Source organism: Benincasa hispida, chromosome 2 (genome assembly GCF_009727055.1).
Source record: "Benincasa hispida cultivar B227 chromosome 2, ASM972705v1, whole genome shotgun sequence".
In the NCBI taxonomy this organism is placed as follows: domain Eukaryota; kingdom Viridiplantae; phylum Streptophyta; class Magnoliopsida; order Cucurbitales; family Cucurbitaceae; genus Benincasa; species Benincasa hispida.
The window spans coordinates 27,578,386-27,598,939 of record NC_052350.1 but is presented as its reverse complement, the minus strand read 5'-3'; the positions used below and the strand labels follow the sequence as shown (position 1 = coordinate 27,598,939).

Genomic DNA, 20,554 nt, shown 5'->3' with positions numbered 1-20,554 from the left:
AAGGCTGATGTTGTAGCAGATGCACTAAATAGGAAATCCTCGGGACCCAAGGCCATTATTGGTTCAATAAGAGGTATGCTATTGCAGGAGTTCAGGAATTCTAGAACCGCCTTATCAGTGGAATCTCAAGAGGAATGATAGCTACTTTCTAAATAAGGCCTACCTTAGTAGAAAAACTTAAGCAGGATTAGTTGGAAGACCCTAATCTTCAGAAGATTGCTGATGATGATGTAAGTAAGGGCATCAGAGTTGACTTTCAAATAGGAGCAGACAATGTAATAGAAAAAGAGGGGAGAATGTGTGTGCCTAACAAGCTACAGCTTAAACAAGCCATTCTAGAGGAAGCACATAGTTTCGCTTATGCTATGCATCCAGGTAGCACCAAAATGTATAGAACTTTGAAGAAATCTTACTGGTGGCCTGGGATGAAGAGAGACATAGCAGAATATATGGACCGATGTATAATCTGTCAACAAGTAAAACCTGAGAGACAAAAACCAGCAGGATTACTCAATCCACTTCCAGTGCATGAATGGAAGTGGGAGCATGTGACAATGGACTTTCTATTTGGATTGCCTAAGACACCCTCAGGATTTGATGGCATTTAGGTAATAGTCGATAGACTAACCAGACAGCCAAGTTTATACCAGTAAAAGTTACTTTTACACTAGACCGTCTAGCTAAGATTTATGTGGATAGGATAATCAGTCAATATGGAGCTTCACTGTCGATAGTGTCAGACCGGGACTCGAGGTTCACTTCAAAATTTTGGCCTAGTTTACAGAAGGCTATGGGCACTAAATTGCATTTCAATACGGCTTTTCATCCGCAAACAGATGAAACGTCGGAAAGAACTATACAAACACTGGAAGACATGCTAAGAGCTTGTGTACTACAATTCAGAGGAAGTTGGGATACACACTTATCGTTGATTGAATTTGCCTAGAATAATAGCTACCATTCTGTATCGGAATGGCTCCCTATGAAGCATTGTATGGCCGACCTTGCAGGACCCTAGTATGCTGGAACAAAGTCGAAAAATGACAATTATTGGGTCCAGAATTAGTTCAACAAACAACAGAGAATGTGAAACTTTCAGAGATAATCTTAAGGTGGCTCACAATAGACAGAAGAGCTACGCCGATAAGCGAAGAAGAGAACTAGAATTTGAAGACGGAGAACGGGTATTTCTTCGGCTATCCCCATGGAAAGGAATTCTTAAGTTAAGTCCACAATACATCGGACCATATGAAATTGTGGAACGGGTTGGTCCAGCAGCATATAGGTTGTAGTTACCGATGGAGCTAGCTTATATTCACGATGTATTTCATGTGTCAATGCTAAGGAAATATGTGCCTGATCCTATGCACATACTAGTAACATAATCGGTACAGCTCAAAGAAGATTTATCTTACGAGGAAGAGGCCATTGAGATTTTGGACAGGAAAGACCAGGTACTCAGAAATAAGACAATTCCTTTGTTGAAGGTGCTATGGCATAATCATGGAATCGAGGAAGCTACCTGGGAACCTGAAGAGAAAATGAGGATGAGATATCCTCAACTTTTCAAATGATATATCAGGTAAATTTCGAGGACGAAGTTTCTTTTAAGGAGGGGATGATTGTAAACCCCGAACTCTAGGTTTCCTAGATAAGCATGTTTAGCCAAAGGAATGTTATATTGCATATTTATTAAGTAGTAATTCATTTTTATTTATAGAAATTATGATGGAAGGGAAGGAAAAACATATTAAATGAGGGGTGACGTGGCAGTTAATCCTTGAACTCTAGAGGCAGCGGGAAGTTTTTGGAAGAAAAACTTCAAAAGCATGGTTTCGGCAATTGACATGAGAAAATTTAGTGAAATCAGTGCCATTCGAAAATTGAGAGAATCTAGTTTGCGAAGTTGTCTTTCCGGAGAAAGATTGCACAAGGAGAAGAATAAGAAGTGAAGAAAGTATAGAGGAGGCAGAATCTTGGATTAATCAGGGCTCGAGGTGAAGATTGGAGGATTCAAGCCAAACTATAAGGAATTCTTGATTGAAATTTTAAGATAAGAAAGTTAACTCCATTCTAAATAATTTTGAAGAAGGAAGTTTCTCGAAAAGAGCTCTGGATTTTGAGTTATGAATTTTTGAAGTTATAACAAGGAATGGGTGCATAAGCAGAGAATTGCTTGGGAAGAACAAACAAACAGTTCACCATGGGGAGTTATAGCGAGATATGGGAATGAGGATCTCACTTATAAAGGAAATCTCGTTGATTTTGTGATAGGGATCTCGGTCTAGAAGGAAATCTCGCTAGGAATTAGGCTGAGTATCGCTAGGATGAAAATTTGCCAGGAAAAGCTTGATCTCGCTCTAGAGGATCTCGCTGGTATCGATCTCACTAGTAACTGTCTCTTATACACATCTAGATGTGTATAAGAGACAGGAGTATGGCCACGTGCACGTAGGCAGTTATGAATGAGAGGCCGAAGTATGGGTCTCTTGGCCGGTAATAAACGTTGGGAGCTAGAGTGTTTAGGCTCGTTCTCAACTAGAGAATAGTAATAGCTGTCTCTTATACACATCTAGATGTGTATAAGAGACAGACATTTGAGAAGGTACCTGACCAACTTGATACCGAAGGACATATGAGAAGGTATCTGACCAATTTGGTACCGAAGGAAATTTGAGAAGGTACCTGACCAACTTGATACCGAAGGACATTTGAGAAGGTATCTTAGTAGCTCGATACTGAAGGACAAGTTTGAGAAGGTATCCAAGCAGAAGTACCTAAGATATGATGGTACTTAGTATCTGTCTCTTATACACATCTAGATGTGTATAAGAGACAGGGACATATGAGAAGGTATCTGACCAACTTGGTACCGAAGGACATTTGAGAAGGTACCTGACCAACTTGATACCGAAGGACATATGAGAAGGTATCTGACCAATTTGGTACCGAAGGAAATTTGAGAAGGTACCTGACCAGCTTGATACCGAAGGACATTTGAGAAGGTATCTTAGTAGCTCGATACTGAAGGACAAGTTTGAGAAGGTATCCAAGCAGAAGTACCTAAGATATGATGGTACTTAGTATGGCCACTTGCACGTAGGCAGTTATGAATGAGAGGCCGAAGTATGGTCTCTTGGCCGGTAATAAACGTTGGGAGCTAGAGCGTTTAGGCTCGTTCTCAACTAGGGTATAATAATGTTTAATGACTGTCTCTTATACACATCTAGATGTGTATAAGAGACAGGTTTCAGGCTCGTTCTAAACTAGGGATTAATGATGTTTAATGATGTCTAAGAATGGTTTAAAACTACATTGAGAGACAATTGCTTGAGTTACTCATTAGTATATTTACATGTTTATAGTGATGTAATGCTTAATGTTATACGATTCTATAGTCGCTCACTGGGCTTTTAGCTCAAAGAATTTCTGTGTTTTCCTTTTTCAGATAGCGGTCAGTTTCCTCAAAGTTGATGCTACTGCTGCTTGCCACTGAAAGACTCGACTTATTAAGAAGACTTAGGTTGATGATCTGTTTATGTACACATGTTTTGAGAGGGACTAGGGCTTCTTTAGGAATGTTTGGGCCATCTGTGAATATTTTTCTGTAAATGTAATGTCTTGGTTGTATGTATGTATTTATGTAATCTTTGTAGAACCTTAAGGGAGGTTTGCTATACGCGTATATTACTAATGTTTTAAATAGGTTGGTATTTAGATTAGTAGGCTTGGGTGGTGAGTGTTGGCAGTAGGGCTAATAATTACCACGGTCATATCCTCTTCCAGAATAAAAGGGTAATTTGGGAGGGGGCGTGACAAGAAGACACTAAAGCTCTGAAGATCAGAAGACATACCAAAGTTCTAAAGACTGAAGTCCTTTGAAGATACAAGCAATCTGATCACGTTTGAAGACTGAAGTCCTTTGGAGATACAAGCATTCTTCCAAGACTTCAACTCCAAGATCATCATGCGCTTCACTTCCTCAAATCAAGCGTACACATTTGACTGTGAGAGAATCAGAGGATCAAATACTAGAGATTGAACCACATCACATCAAATTAACCTCAACATTAACACCAACTTAAGTTCGTAAGCCTCGTGCGAACACTAATCTTCCAAGAAGATCAACTAGCCCAAAGGCCAATCATCCAAGAAGATCAATAAGCCCAAAAGTCGATCATTCAAGAAGATCAACCAGCTTAAATACTATAGTTTATTTTGAAAGCATCAAAATATTATGTATTAGAGATTTTACTCACTTTCCACAAAATTAATACAAATACAAAGTTCAAGTTCCACAAAATACATTTCTCTTGAAATCTCGTGCGAATAGTTACTTTTTGATCCTATTCTTTTTTTTTTTCCTTTCTCTTGGATGTGATCACAAGTAATATGTAATGGATATTCAGTATCATTAGTGCCATTATGCTCTATATCTCCAAGTGAATCACCATTATCACCTACATATCTAGATGAATTGCCCTCAATAGTCTCAGGTAAAAATCCTTGGGAGGTGGCCTTGCTCCATCTCCTCTAATTACAATATAATATCAACATAATATGTAAATAAATTAATTAAGACAACTATATAACTAAAGATGGAACAAATAAAGAAAATTATAGAAATTAAAAAATTAAAAAATCTCCACTTTATCCAAAACTCATGGAATTTTCACTAATCTATGTGTGTCTTACAATAGCCACCAAATACCACTATTTATAGGCAATTTGGCAAATAGGGGTGGATTACATGGACACTAATAGTGTTAATCTTGAGATAGATGGACAACACTTGGAGAAATGGGGTATGACACATGGTCAATAGACACTAAATTTGAGCATCTAATGAACATCTATTATCATAATATTTATAATAATATATATATTTTAAGACATTACATTAAAGAAAGAGAATAAAAAACCTACACCACCCTAATGATATATATTTTCATTGGGAGGAAAAAAAAGACTCTACCCCACTTAACTAGAGATGTCCATTTAGCCTGTGAAGCCAGGGCCCCGCGGGGACCCGCCCAAACAAGGCGGGGAATCCCAGGGGGAGGGATGGGAGATTTTTTTTCCTCATTTACCTTCCAAGGCCGAGGATGGGGAATTTTATTCTCCATCCACGACCCTGCCCCAATCCCCTGCCCAGCCCCGAGTAATAATATTATATATATACTATATAATTATTAATTATATAATTATTAATGTATTAATTTTAAATATTATTCTGTTCATATATATATATAGCTTTTTCTTATTGAAATGAAACCCTATTAACTCTTAGTCTCAGAACTTAGCAAGCGGCCGCATCTTAGCCTCACGATTTCACCTCTCCGCTCCTTCGAGTTTGAGTCTTCGACGGTCGTCACGCCTTGGCGTCCTTCACCCAGCGCAGCCACGTTCCGCTCCACCGGCATCTTCAAGTATATCGGTGTCTTCCATGTTCCACTCCACCGACATCACAGACTCACACCCACGATTTTGGTTCATGTCTGTCGGCATCTCAGTTCTTTCATGATTTCGGTGGTTTTTGTATTTCAGCTTTCATGATTTTGGTGTCACACCCTCACCCTCAGTCCTCGGATCTATTAGTTTGCGGTTCATTCACTTCAAGCCCAGCCATCGTCTTCTCCTCCCATTCAAGGTATGTCCGAATTCCACTAACTATTTAATCTGTCACGATGAGTTTATTTTGGGAGTTGCTGTCATGTTTTTTTAATCCTCTTTGGTTTGTAGGAAATGGTTGTTAGTAGTAGAAAATAGCTCAAAACAGTAGTAAAAACATGAAAAGATAATAGCAAGAATTTGACAGCATCAATTTTCGAGGAAGAATTTTTGATATTTTGAAGAAGAATTAGCTTGAGAATCTTCATCCCATTTTAGTTTCTCCAACATCTATTTGTTTCATCGAATAATTTCTTATAACAATAGTGATAATCACGTTGATTAATTTTTTTCATAATTACAATGATATGTAATTGTTATTATTTGACTATTTGTTGGTGAAAATGACTTTATCGAATAATAATGAGTTAGAACAAGGCGGTTCAACTCCAATATCTATGATCATGAGTGAATCAACCCCAATGAATAGTGTTTCAAGTGATAATAATCAATATACACCTATTACATTAGATGGTGATGATAATGAGGATTTTCCAAAACGTAATAAGTTGACATCGGCAGTATGGAACCATTATAAAGACAAAAAAATAAATGATATCATGAAAGCAATATGTATTATTGTGGAAAAAGTTGGGAGAATTTAAAAATGGGACAAAAAATTTACATTATCATTTCAACATTTGTCCCTTACAAAGACAATTAGACATTAGGCAATTATGTTTGAGACCCACTAAAATCATGAGGGAAAGATAGTGCTAAATTCAACTCTCTTTGATTATGAAGCTTCTCGAAGAGGCCTTGCTTGTGCTATAATTTTAAATAAATATCCTATAAACATGGTTGAACACAAAGGATTTAGAAAGTTTTCGAGTGGTGTTCAACCGATGTTTAAGATGATTTCGAGAAGCACGATGAGGAGAGATATAATACAAAAATTTAGGAAGAAGAGAGAATTAAAAAAATGAAGTTTTTGGAAAAGAATAGAAGCAGGGTTGCCCTTACTACGGACATGTAGATTGCGACTAGTCAAAAGAAGGGATACGTGACAATCACTACTCATTTTATTGATGATTCTTGGTTCCTATTTATTTGGCTCCGCATGCAATTTACATTTTAACAAATTATTACATAATATTAGGTTTGTACATGTGCCACATCTACACACTGGATAGTTAATTTCTGAAGCATTAATGGAGTGTATATTCGATTGGAATATAGATCGTAAACTATCCACGGCAACGGTAGATTATTATGCAACAAATGATACAATGGTTGACATTTTATTAAGGAAATTAGATTTAAAGACACTATGATTGCATTGAGTTATCGTGCACATATTCTAAATTTGATAGTAAGAGATGATTTGGCTGTAATTTCTGATGATATAGAAAAGATTAGTGGTACTGTTCATTTTTGGACTCTTTCTCCAAAAAGGAAGGAAAATTTTGAAGGAGGAATACGTCAATTACAAATTTCATGCACTAAAAAACTAAGTCTTGATTGTGTAACAAGATGGAATTCAACATTCTTGATGCTCAAAATTGCTTTGGAATACAATAATGGTTTTCCTTGTCTAAAACAACGTGAACCACTATACACTTGTCTTCCTTCAGAGACTGATTGAAATTTTGCAAAAGAAATGTGTGATAGATTAGAACCCTTTTACTTGATGTCTGAGTTATTTTCTGGGTCAAGTTATCCAACTTCCAATGTCTTTTCTGAAGAAGTTTGTGAAATTAGGTTGGAACTTTTTAAGTGGCTTAGTTCTGATGTTGAGGAGATACAAGTAATGGCATCTAGAATGATGGCTAAGTTTGAAAAATATTGGAGTTTGATTCATGGTGTATTGGCAATAGCTCAATATTAGATCTTAAGTTTAAGATGAGATTGATCCAGTTTTATTTTCCTCAAATCTATAGATATCATCTTACTGTTGAAATTAAATGTGTGAGAAATCTCTGTTGTGATTTGATGAAGTTTTCTAGTTCGAATTCAAGTATATTAGAAGAACCTCAACATTCTACATCTACAATTAATACTTCTTCGATTTCAAAGCGAGATGAAAGTAGTACTTCAACTTCTCTTGTTAATAGGAAAGATCGATATCTCAAGTTTGAAGAGTTTGTTAATAATGTGGAAAATGATATTGACAATATCAAATCAGAGTTGAATCATTATTTAGACGAGTCTCTTCTACTGCGATCGGATGACTTTAATATTTTGTAATGATGGAAGTTGAATGGAGTAAAGTATTCTATTTTGTATCAAATTGCAAAAGATATTCTAACTGTTCTCATCACAATTGTTGCTTCTAAATCTGCATTTAGTATTAGTGATAGACATGTAAGTCCACATCGTTCGCAAATTCATGAAAACTTATTAGAAGTTTTGATGTGTACTTAAGATTGGCTATGGGCTAAAGCTATGAGTTAATATTATTGTTTAATTTATTTATTAAACTTGTATTATTTACAATTTAAGATCTAATTTCCTTTGTCTATGTCTTAAATAGATAAGCATACTCCTACAGATGTTAAATTTTGGAAAATGTTCTTGAGGATCGAGATCTAGATGATGTAAGTTATGAGTTTGTGTACTATTATTATTATTTTAACATTGATTTATATTAATTTGTACAATATTTGTTTTTTTTTTTCAAGAATCATCTTCTACAAAGTTGGATGAAAATTGTTGATGGCTTGATTTGGCTATTTTATAGCTTTTCTTTAAAATTTATGTTGTTTTGTCTTGACTTCTGATTTGTGAACCTTTTGATGTAATTGAAAACTTTGTTAATTTTGTTATGATGATTATGGATGGATTTTTTAATTATTTAAGTTTAAGTTGATTTTTAATAAGAAATATGGATAATTATAGGTGGATGTTCTAATAATTGAATTTTAACTTTTATAAATAATGAGAAATTATCATTTTAATTACATATTTTGAAATTATCTATGTATTGTTTTTAATAGAATATTGATAATATTTCATTGAAATAAAATTGCATTGCAAATGTTTCAATTAAAATTCCATTGAAAAAAATATATTCTATTAAAATTAAAAAAAAGTTGAAAAAAGAGAAAAAGCGGGGAATTTTTCCCGCGGGGAACTCGATCTTTGTAGAATCCCCATGGAAAAATTAGCGGAGACGAGGAAGGGTATAGGGGGCGAAGGATGGGGATGCCTTCCCCGTCCCCGCCTCATGGACATGTCTACACTTAACGATGCATTGATTTAATCCAATAATTGCTGTACATTTATGTCACACATACCATTTTTTGTTTATATGTAATAAGTTAGGCAAAGAAATTTAGTATTCCGCGTATATATATATATTATATATATATATATATACACACCATTTTGACATTTTCACTAAAACTTTTTTATGTATCAAAATTAGGTTACTTAAATTAATATCAAGCCATATAAACATGAAATAAAATAATATATAAAAACCATATTAAAAAAATCCTATCAATGAGTTTATATGCAAATGTATATTATATCCACGTAGCTATGAAATTTTTTAATATTGTAGAAAACTTAGCTACTTTAATGTTATGAAAACCACTAAATCTATTGAAGAAGCTCAGCGATTTAGCATTTATGACCTTAGAACTTTCTTCCTAAAAGCTAAAAATGTGTCCCTCCTTATTTTTCTTCCTTGTTTGGATGGAAGAAGCCTATTTGGTTATACAAGACCCTTCTTTCATCATCTAAAGATCAAAATTCCAATTTTAGTTCTAGGTTTTTTTTTTTTTTTAATTTTTTTACAAATCATAAAAATCACCACTAAAATGTGATAGTAGTTGCAGTTACATACTTAAAATTTCAATTGTAAAAACTGAGTCTTCAAAGTTATACAAATATTAAAATTTGACCCACTAACTTATAACAATTATAGAATTTGGACCAAATTTGAACCCTCAAACATATATAATTGTTACAATTTCTACAATTATATAAGTTTGAAGGTATATTGCAACTACCACCATATTTAGGGATGTTTTTTGCAATTTGCGCTTTTTTTCATTTTAAACTAACTTGGCAAAACGTATCAATCCAATCATAACTCAAATTGAAATGAGAAATTTAAACTACCAAGCTTGTTATCGTTAAATAACATATTATATGCTAATTCAGATATGCAAATTTAATTTTCCCCCAAAAAAATTGGTACTCGATCTAAAAGTTTATTGATACCATTCAAGATATGACACAAAATTTAGGATCCTTCTCAACACTATACACACGATAATTAGGACCTCCATAAGAGGTATAACCATAGTTTTTGTACAATTTAAGCATATCTTTAATTTGTTCACTTTCACTCTTTCCCTTTGGCTTATCTCCTCCTTTTATCATTGGCTTCTTCTCTGTCACACCCCGCCCTGAGCCCACCTCCTGAGCTCGAGGGGAGGCCTGACAGACCGCAGATACCACCCTTTTATGATACCTATTACCCATCTGAACATTTTTACACTCATAAAACTCTAAGTCAAAGATATAAACAACAACTGTTTGACTAAACTCATTTTACTACAAATAATACAATGTTTATACAATTCCCAGACTTAACTACAGAGTTTACAACAACAACTCTAAAACTGGAAGTGTAATTATGGCTGTGGCAGACCTTGACCTTAGCAGCACCTTGAAACTCCACACCTTTACTACTAGGGAAGAAAAACATGAAAGAAAAGAATGAGCTTCAAGAAGCTCAGTGAGTGGTAAGCAACTTCTAGAGTTTATTTCAACTCATAAAAAATACAAGCATATCACAACTATGAGGTTAATACTCAAACCTTAGTCTCGAATGAGTCTGTTCTCAACTCTATCTACTCACACGGTAGATAGCTAAACTGATACTAATCATAAATGCTTACTCTCTTGCATTCCCTATGTGCACATAGATCCCTGCTTATCGGCTCAAAAGCTAGGCTTGTTGGCCTTCTGACCATCCCATATAAGGTTCCTCTCATTGGCTCAGGAACTAGATCTCTCGGTCCCTTAACCATCCCGTGAGATTCTGCTCCGGGCTCAGGAACTAGGTCTATTGACCCCCTAACTATCCCGGTCCTGTCTCTTATACACATCTAGATGTGTATAAGAGACAGACTCCGGGCTCAGGAACTAGGTCTATTGACCCCCTGACCATCCCGATCACATAATCTCATACTCATTCTAATTATTCATTCATAACATAAGCATATACGTATACTCTAAAAGATATGCTTAAGACTTAAAGAAAATACCACTCACTTGTTAGGGTCGGTGTCCTAATTCTCCTGGAGTCTCGTAGTTTGTAAACTGTACACATTGTTATGAATAAAATAAGAGTTATTTTATTTGACATTTACTCATATCCAATAAAAAAAAACTCCATGGTTATTGTATGTAAACTTAAGCATGTATATGAGATATACAAGTGGATCATGCCTTAAGTGATAACCTAAAAAGGTCTGTAGTATAAGGATTAAGGAGGGATACCTGATCCTGGTGACTATGGATACGACCCACTTTGTAGAGGTTTTCAAGTGTTGTGAACTACTACAGATGGTAGATCCTAACCATTAATGTGGAGACATGCGAGTAGGGGTGTCCTATACAAAGAGTTTGTATAAGACCGTACCACGAGATGACTAGTCTCTTTATATAACGCCATTGATACTTGAGACTTACATCTCACCTAAATGACCATAGGTGACATGACCTTGATCCTAAGTGTTTTGAAAACTTCTGCCTGTGAGGGCGGTCCTTTGATTAGTATGGGTGAGAGTGGCCAGATTGCCAACTCAACATGCTTACCTTTTTGGGGATTTATCTGATTTGGGAGTTGGAAACTCAGTTACACAAGATGGAATTTACTCCTTCCCCGAAGAGGGGTAAGTAGATAGATTACTCCTTTAAGGGCTGATTCTGATTCTTGAACATAGTGGCCACAACTTCTCTTTGGAAGAAAGGACTCAGTCATAGTAGGACTATGACTTCTGTTCATTAGAGGGATCAATGGTACTTAAGGAGTTAGATGTAACTACAGGGACATAACGATTATTGGCCCAGCTGTACTTACGAGCGATCTGTGAAGGGTTATCACACTGTTGATTGGTTAATATGAACACAAAATATATCTGTAGTTAGAAGAGTGCAGTTGTCGATCTTTGGTGGAGTGCTTGGCAGTTAACGGATGGTGGATCTCGTGGCTAAAGAGTTTAGTCAGCTATTCACATACTGTTGGAGCTTCAAGCTACAGATCCATAAGGTCCCCTTGGTAGCTCAATGGATTCAAGTTGAGAATCAGTTCTTGGTGTTGATTTAAAATGTTCAAATTGACAAGAGAAAATTCGATTATATATTATATGATCGGTGTGATATATGAAATACATCAAGTGGATGATTAATGTAAATGAGATTTACATTAAGTACCATGAAATAGAAAAAGAGCTATGGTTTATATGTTTCATTAGATGAAATATTAAAACTATAGGTTATAAATATAATATGGTAAGTTGGTTATCATATATATTTCTAATAATAATAATAATTGGATAATTATATCTTTTTCTCTAATAACCAATTGAGTGGGAGGTTATTGGTGGTTTCATGGTAACCATGAGATAAAATGAAGAATGTTTTCCTAAATTTAGTAGATTTTGAGAGAGTTTCTATTTTCGAAAAGAACTCACGGATCGCTATCAAGTGAGAATTGTTTTCACTAAACGATAGTTGAAAGAAAGACTAAACGATCGTGGAGTGAAACTATACGATAGTTCACTCAGTTGGTCATAGCTATACGATAGTTCACTCAGTTGGTCATAGCTATACGATAGTTCACTTTTGGATTCTCACACCGAGAATACCAAGGTAGCCATTGTGGTGGTGTCCTCACTCAACTCGACTGAGTTCGAGGTTTTGGAGGCGTTCATTGGGTTTGTGATCTTGAAAATCATTATGTTTGAGCGTTCATGTGTTACTGCCTTAGAGATTGGACGAGCATTCGTGATCGAATTTTGACGAATGAGTCTTCCAAGGTATGTATCTGTTATCCCTTGATCTTAGTGTAAAGCATGTTGTAATTTCGTATTGTGCATGACCTGTAAGTTTTCGTTTCTTGACTGTAATTGTGTATGGTCAATTTTGAATGGAATTTGGAACGATCATTCTACTGCTCATGGAAATCTTTATGTTTGATTTCCTTCATCACCTTGGTAAGGTAGGAAACTTTCTCTCTAGAAGCTTCTTGGTTTCCTCGGGCTCCCTTTTGAACCCTAAATTCCAGATTCAACTTACAAGCTTAGATAACTCATAGTTCCATACCTTATTTTGAGACACTTTCTTCTACAAACATGTTCTAAAATGTCTTGGGAAGCTTACCTTAAAATCTTAGCTCAGAACTCTTCGTGGTTTGGCTGGAATTCTCAAATCATCAAGACTAGCTTAAGCATACCTAAGAGCTCGACCATTATATCTTTTCCTCACTTTCCAGCTTGATTCCTTTGAGCTTCTTCCCTAACAGCCCTGCCTTGAAAACTAGACTCTCTGAGCTTTCAAGTGGCTTTAGAATCACTTAAAACGCATGAATACTCTGGGAGAACTTTACATCCCAAGTTGATGCTACTTTAGGACCTCACTGTCCAACATCATCTCCTCCTCTTAGAACCACTTGATCAACGCATGGCTTCCTCCGAATCTGCTCTCAAACACTCTTCTTAATATACTTTGAAGAGGATTTGTGTTATAAACTAAAGAGAAGACTTGTGGTGGTATTTATAGGCTTTAGGAATCGATCCTCATCATTTCTTAAGTCTTCTAACGGATGACACCTCCTCATTTAGAAACTTTTAGAGTGTCTGCACTATGCTTTGCCACCACCTACTTTCATGCCATTCACCTACTTCCATGCCACTCACCTACTTGCATGAAGTTTGAGTTGTTTTCCTCATGCATAAGTCTTCCTTGCATGCAACTTTATTTGTTCACCTCCTACTAACTCAAGCTCAACCTCTTCTCGGTTTAGCCACTTGTTCGGGTGAATGCATCAGCCTTGTGTATCGCAAGCTTTAGCAACAGATAAACACTTACCCATCATCTAGTCCATCGTGTAGCTCTTGCACTTATCGAATAGCTTATCACCTAGTAATCTCTCGCTGTCGCTTATCATCCAGCCCTTTCGTTGTCGGTCATCATCCAGTCCTCTCGCTATCGCTCATCGTCTAGCGCCTACGCCCATCACGTAGTGCTTACGCCCCATTGCATAGATCCATCGTCTAGTGATCTCTCACTATCGCTTATCACCTAACGATCTCGCTGTCGCTCATTGCATATCTCTCGTTGTCACTCATTGCATAGCGCTAACCCCACCGTCTGACGCATCACGGCCATCGTCTAGCACTCATGCCTATCGTCTAGAACAACGCCCATCATCTAACACGTCCGCTTATCGTCTAGCGCCCAAGCCCATCATTTAGCACTATCGTCTAGTACTATTGTCTAGCGCTACAAGCAGCTATGCGATCGTCTAGCGCCCAAGCTCCAACGCCAGCACCCATGCTCGCCCTAATTTTGCCACATGCATGCTAACCTCCAAAACTTGATTGTCACATGCCTTGTCCAGTGCATGGCTTTTCTTCACTTGGCCACTATTGGCTTCAAGGCTTAATCTCTTATAACCTCTACAAATTTAGCCTTATGCGTTAGTGCTTCCTAACACCAAACGCATGGTTTCTTTTTTACTTCAAACTTGGCCAAAAATTTACTACTACTACTACTATGACTACTACTACTACTACTACTACTACCACTACTACTACCACTACTACTACTACCACTACTACCACGACTACGACTACTACCATGACTACCACTACGACTACGACTACTACTACCACTACGACTACTACTACCATTACCACCACTACTACGACTACTACTACTACTACCACCACTACTACGACTACCACTACTACTACCACCACCACAACGACTACCACTACTACTACTATGACCACCACTACTACGACTACTACTACTACGACCACCACTACTACCACTATTACCACTACTACCACCACTACTACCACTACTACCACCACTACTACGACTACTACGACCACGACTACGACTACCACCACGACTACTACCACCACGACTACTACTACTACTACTACTATATTATTATTCCTCTTCTTATTCACTAATAGATAGTGATAATAATTTATCACTATCTATCACTGATTTGTCTTCTTCTTTTTGATAGATAGTGATATACTACTATCATTGTCTATCAATGATAGATAATGATAGACTACTATCAGTGAATAGTGATAATAATTTATCACTATCTATCATTGATTCGTCTTCTTCTTCTTTTTGATAGATAGTGATATACTACTATCAATGACTATCGTTGTCGTCGTCATCGTCATCATCATTACAGATAGATAATGATAGTAGTCTATCACTGTCTATAGTAGTCTATCACTATCTATTACTAATAGACTGTGATAGACTACCATAGTGTCTATCTTGTTCTTCTTATTTTTTGTCTTCTTCTTTTTCCCCTTCTTCTATTTTCTCTTATTCTTCCTCTTCCTCTTCTTGACTACTATGAATGTCTATATTCTTCTACCTCTTCCTCTTCTTCCTCCTTCTCCTTCTCCCCTTTCTCTTCTTCTTCTTCTTCGATAATGTTAGACTTGGACTACAAAATAATCATCATGAATATATTCACCACTTCTTTATTATCATTATCACAGATAGACAGTGATAGATAGTGATAGAACCCTATTAGTGTCTAGTAGTAGTAATTATTTTTTTTTATTTATTGATATACAACGATAGACTACTATCATTGACTAGCGCTTTTTCATTTCATTATCTATTAGTAGCTTCTTCTTCCTCCCATTCTTATTCACTAATAGATGGTGATAGTAGTCTATCACGGTCTATCACTGTCTATCACTGTCTATCACTGATTCTTCTTCTTCTTCTTCTTCTTCTTCTTCTTCTTCTTCTTCTTCTTCTTCTTCTTCTTCTTCTTCTTCTTCTTCTTCTTCTTCTTCTTCTTCTTCTTCTTCTTCTTCTTCTTCTTCTTCTTCTTCTTCTTCACTACATTATAACTTGATTCATATTATTTTAAAGAGTACGTAGGTAGTTTAAAAAAATTTAAGTTCAGTCGAAAATATATACATAGGTAGCTACGATATATATATACATATATATTGAAAATATGTGTGTGTATATGTGTGAAATATTTTTTTAAATTAAGAACATAATCACACTTTAGTTTTGAAAAAATAAACATGACAAATGATGTGGCAAAATTAGACCATCTATACAACGACACGAGGCAGTATTGAAGACCAAAGAAAATCTGAGTCTCTGAAAGTTTGACAAGTGTCCTTGGTTTTAAAAAAAAAAATTCACAAAGCATTTTATGCTTGTGATTGTTTGGGGAGTTTTAATACATATATATATATATTTGCTTATTTATTTTATTTCCATCCATTGACAGGGTAACACGTGCGTGCTTCTCCCTCTTCCTTCTCTTTTAACAGCTGCACACATTTTTTTTATTATATTATTATATTTTTAATGTTTATTTTTTTCCGCCATCCAGAATGCAAGTGGCACAAACGGTCATAATTTCTTATCTTCGCCTATTTGAAGCCAAAAGTTTCTTGAAAAAAAAGGAGAAAATTCAGTAAAAAGTGAACAATATTTTAAAAGTATTTGGGCATCAGTTTGTGAATTTTGAGCTTCAGATTGTGTATTTTTCATTGCCCTTTGAAGGCTTTAATTTGTAAGAATTGTTCTTACAAAGATTGTGAGATAGATTTGTATATCCATTCTTGAAGAGAGTATTTTTTATTTTGTTCTTAATTTTTAAACTTTTATAAAAGGTTGTTCTTGATCCTGAAAAAGAGTCATTGTAACGGTTTAATCGTTATCTGTGGAAATGATTGAGTTTGCTCTTGAACTCGTAAAAAGAGCGATATAGAAGTTTGGCTCTAATCCGTGAAAACAGTCATGAGATTCTTATTCAAAATCCCAAAAGGCACTTGGGAAAGTGGATATAGGTCGAATTTGACCGAACCATTATAAAAAGTCTCCGATATTAATTTCTCTATCTCTATACTAATTAAATTTTGCAATTATTGTGTATTATAGTTTATTACATGAAATTAATTGCAATACTTGTTCTTCAAATTTATTGTTTATATTGGTTTACTTTGATTGGTAGTTCTTAAATTTCTACATTAATTATCAATCTTGTTATTAAAATTAGATTGGGTACTTAAGAGTATGAACTTCAATTTTTCTTGATTATTTTGGATTGGATTTATTTGTATATAATTCTTGTTTAAAGTACTAATTAACAAAATTATATTAATTTGTTTAATTGGACCCTCATTAGTAAAATATTTTAATTAGTTTGATTAAACCTATTCATCATCCCCTCTAGGGGTGCCATACCGATCCTATAATTGGTATCGGAGTCGATTGCTCTCTCTTGTTTGTGATAAATATTTTCATAAATCACTTTAGATTTATGTCCATTGTTTGAGTTTCTCACTCCTATAATTAATATTAGTGCAACGAGCTCTTCTACATAAATTATTTTACAAATATTATTTTGATATATAAAGTATCTTATTAATATTTTGAAGATTATATGGAAGCTTAACTACTAGAGTTATGATAAATTTAGAAGATCATTCTATTGATAGATCCCAATTCTTTGATAGTAGTAAAAATTAAGTATGGAAAAACAAAGTGAAAACATTTATGCTTGCCAAGGATTTCAATATAATGTTTTATATATTTGTGAGCATGATTTAGCTAAATCAGAATAGAATAATGAGTTGTTCACTTTCAATGCCAAAGCCATAAATATCATATATTGTTGCATTGGATAAAAAATTGTGACAAAATTTTACATTTTGAATATGCATATGATATTTAGAATTTTTTTGATAATATGTATAGCTTATAAAATTCTCCTTGTAGCACTAATGATTTATTTGATGTGAAGGAAGATTATAATTCTCAAAATCAAGAAAAAGTCCATAAAGTAGAAAAAGAAAAATATGATGGATCTTCTTTGTGTTTAATGGCTCACTCGAATGAAGATTCCAGTGATGAAAATGAGGTAAATAATAAATTTCTTTCCTATGATGAGTTATATGATGTTTTTGAAGATATACAACTTGATTTTAAAAAGTTAGCTTTAAATATCTAAAACTATCAAAGAAGTTTAAGGTTTTGTCTATTGAGAATGAATCTTTGATAAATGAAAATGGAGCTAATCATAGTTGTTGCATAATAATATTGATGCTTGTTGTGTTGTGTTGAGAAAAATGTTCTGAATGATAGAATTAAGCTTCTTAGAAATGAGAATGATGAACTCAAATTTTTATCATGTGAATTGAAAATTAAATTGAATGACTTGAGAAATAAAAATGAGAAAATTGAATCTCTTTATAGAACTAAAAGATCAAATTGCTCGTTTGAAAAATAGAAATTTTGATTTGGAAACTAGTAATATTTCTCTAGAAAAAGATCATTGTTCTCTTGTTGATAAAATTAAATTTCTTGAGCATGATGTTTTTTTTATAGAAATGAACTTGTTAAAGTTCTAAGAGAAAAAGATTCAAACCTTGTGAATGAGCCCGAATGTGCTAAAAAAAGGATAAAGAAATAGACTAGTTGTACACAAAAATTGGATAAAATTATTGACATAGGTAAATCTTTTAATGATGAAAGAGGATGGTGCTATGTGAATGAAAATGATTCATCTACTTTTGTTAAATTCGCCCCTTGTTTGTCTCAAGATGCTTTATCTAATGTCTTTAATTTTGTTGAATCTAAATTAGTGCAAAAACATGAAAAAGTTTTCATTCATGAGAAAACAAAATTCATGCATAAACAAATTCATGCTAGATCAAAATATGTTCATAATGTGAATTTTATGAATAAGCATGAAGAGGCTAGAAATATATTTGAAAAAACAAAATTTGTATCTAAAGATGTTCATGAAAAATCTACATGTATGCATAGTGCTAAATTTGAGCCTAAACATGTAAATGCTAGAAAGTTGCATGTAAAATCAAAATTTGTGCCTACATGTCATTATTGTGTAGAGTTGGCAATGGGGCCAGGCCGAGGCCAGGAGGGTCCTCCGTCCTCGTCCTCGTGGAGGGAATTCACCCTTTCCCTACCTTCAAAAGGCAGGGATGGGAGCGGGGATTCTCTGTCGGGGAAATGAGGTCCCCGTGGGAAACAAATTCAATAGACGTGTACATGAATGAACGGATTGAACAATGAACGACTTGAAGAACAAAAGGCTAGGCGTGGCCATGGCAGGAACATAAGCGTGGGAGTGGGAGTTGGTCATGATTGAGCATGGGAGTGGGACTTGCGAGTTTGCTGTGACCGTGGTGTGGCAGCATGAGCAAGAGCGTAAGGCGTAGCCGTGTAGCCGTGGCGTGAGCAACAAGTTGGTGAGGAACGGTGGTTGGTGAGGCAGTGAGCGACAGTTTGAGCAAGGCAATGAGGGTGAGGTTGTTTGGCTCTATCTGTCATGGTGAGGCAGTGAGGGAGAGAGAGGAAGGAAGAAGAAGATTGAAATTTTAGGTTAGGGTTTTTAGGTTTAAAAATTAAAGATTGGGATTGGGCTTAGAATTTAAATTATGGGCTTTTGGGTAGAATTATTAATTGGGAGTTGTATTTTTAGCTTTTGGGTTTGGGTAGAAATGAAAATTGTATGCATATATATATATATAATAAATTGGCATCGGGGTTTAATCGGGACGGTTCGGGGGTGGGGATACCGTCCCATGTCTGCCCCCTCCCTAGATGGGACCCGAAATTTTTTCTCAGTTTGACCTCATCCTCGGTAAAATTTGGAATTCTCCAACCTGATTAGGTCGGGGCCCACGGGAACCCGACTGGGGCCCCGACCCTGTGGGTTTTTTTTGCCAACCCTATTATTGTGACGTTAAAAGTTATATTAGACCAAATTGTTTTAAATTGAAAAATACTCCTAGAAAGAATTTCTTGAATAGAAATAAGATGCAAAATCAATTATTTAAAAAGAAAATTTTGCCTAATGTTGTATGTATTCTTGTGGTAAAATTGGTCATAAAATTTATTATTTGCCAAGAATGAATCCTAGTAATGTTTGGAATTAAGTTTAAATTGGTTTCAAAATCTTTGCCTACTAACAATGAAGGACCCAAGAAATGGTTACCAAAATCTTTTGGATGGGCTTTCTTTGTAGGTGTGATTCAAGAAGCAATTATTGCTTGGACTTCAAATAAGGAATTAATTCAAATTGGAGCAACTAGTATGGCTTGCTTGAATTCAACAAAGGAAAATAGCTTATTTCATAACCTTTATTTTTTTTATTCTTGAGATAATTATTATTTTGGTATATTTATGGAAATTATATCTCTTGAATAGTTTTGAATGGTTAAAATTTGAGATCTCGTGAAATATTTTGATTATTGGTTTTAATGCCACAAGAAATGATTGTATATCTATCTATTGGCACTTGTCTTTATTGTTTATATTTTGGTTTTTTAGTCAATTAGATGACAACTTTATCCTTGTGTTTTTCTTGGGAAGTATTGAGGAAAATAATATTAAGCTTTGCAAAAGATTGCCATTGTGATTAAGATATGTTTATTCTTTTGATTGAAATTGATTAATTTTTTATTAAATGCCTTTTAAGCATGAAATTATGCATATTCTAAGGTTTACATTGTTGAATAAAGATCAATGTGAGCATATTATGTTCTATGTTGAAAAGAATGTGTTTTGAGCAAGTTATTTTGAAGAGTTGTTAAATTCTTTTTCAACGATTGGTGCTTATTTTCTAATAATTTTTTATGAGAATTTCATGTATGAACATGAA

The 20,554-nt window shown here is 34.9% G+C and overlaps 1 protein-coding gene across 1 annotated transcript; it reads right to left on the bottom strand.

Moving 5' to 3' along the window:
* Positions 1-9,843: 9,843 nt before the first annotated feature.
* LOC120072029 (hyphally-regulated protein-like) lies at positions 9,844-19,221 on the bottom strand. The gene is made up of 5 exons (XM_039024450.1): positions 19,055-19,221; positions 14,378-14,803; positions 14,219-14,309; positions 10,524-10,733; positions 9,844-10,104 (listed from the first exon to the last, which is right to left on the bottom strand). The coding sequence occupies exons 1-5, from the start codon at positions 19,219-19,221 to the stop codon at positions 9,844-9,846; spliced, it is 1,155 nt and encodes a 384-aa protein (XP_038880378.1).
* Between the last annotated feature and the right edge of the window lie 1,333 nt (positions 19,222-20,554).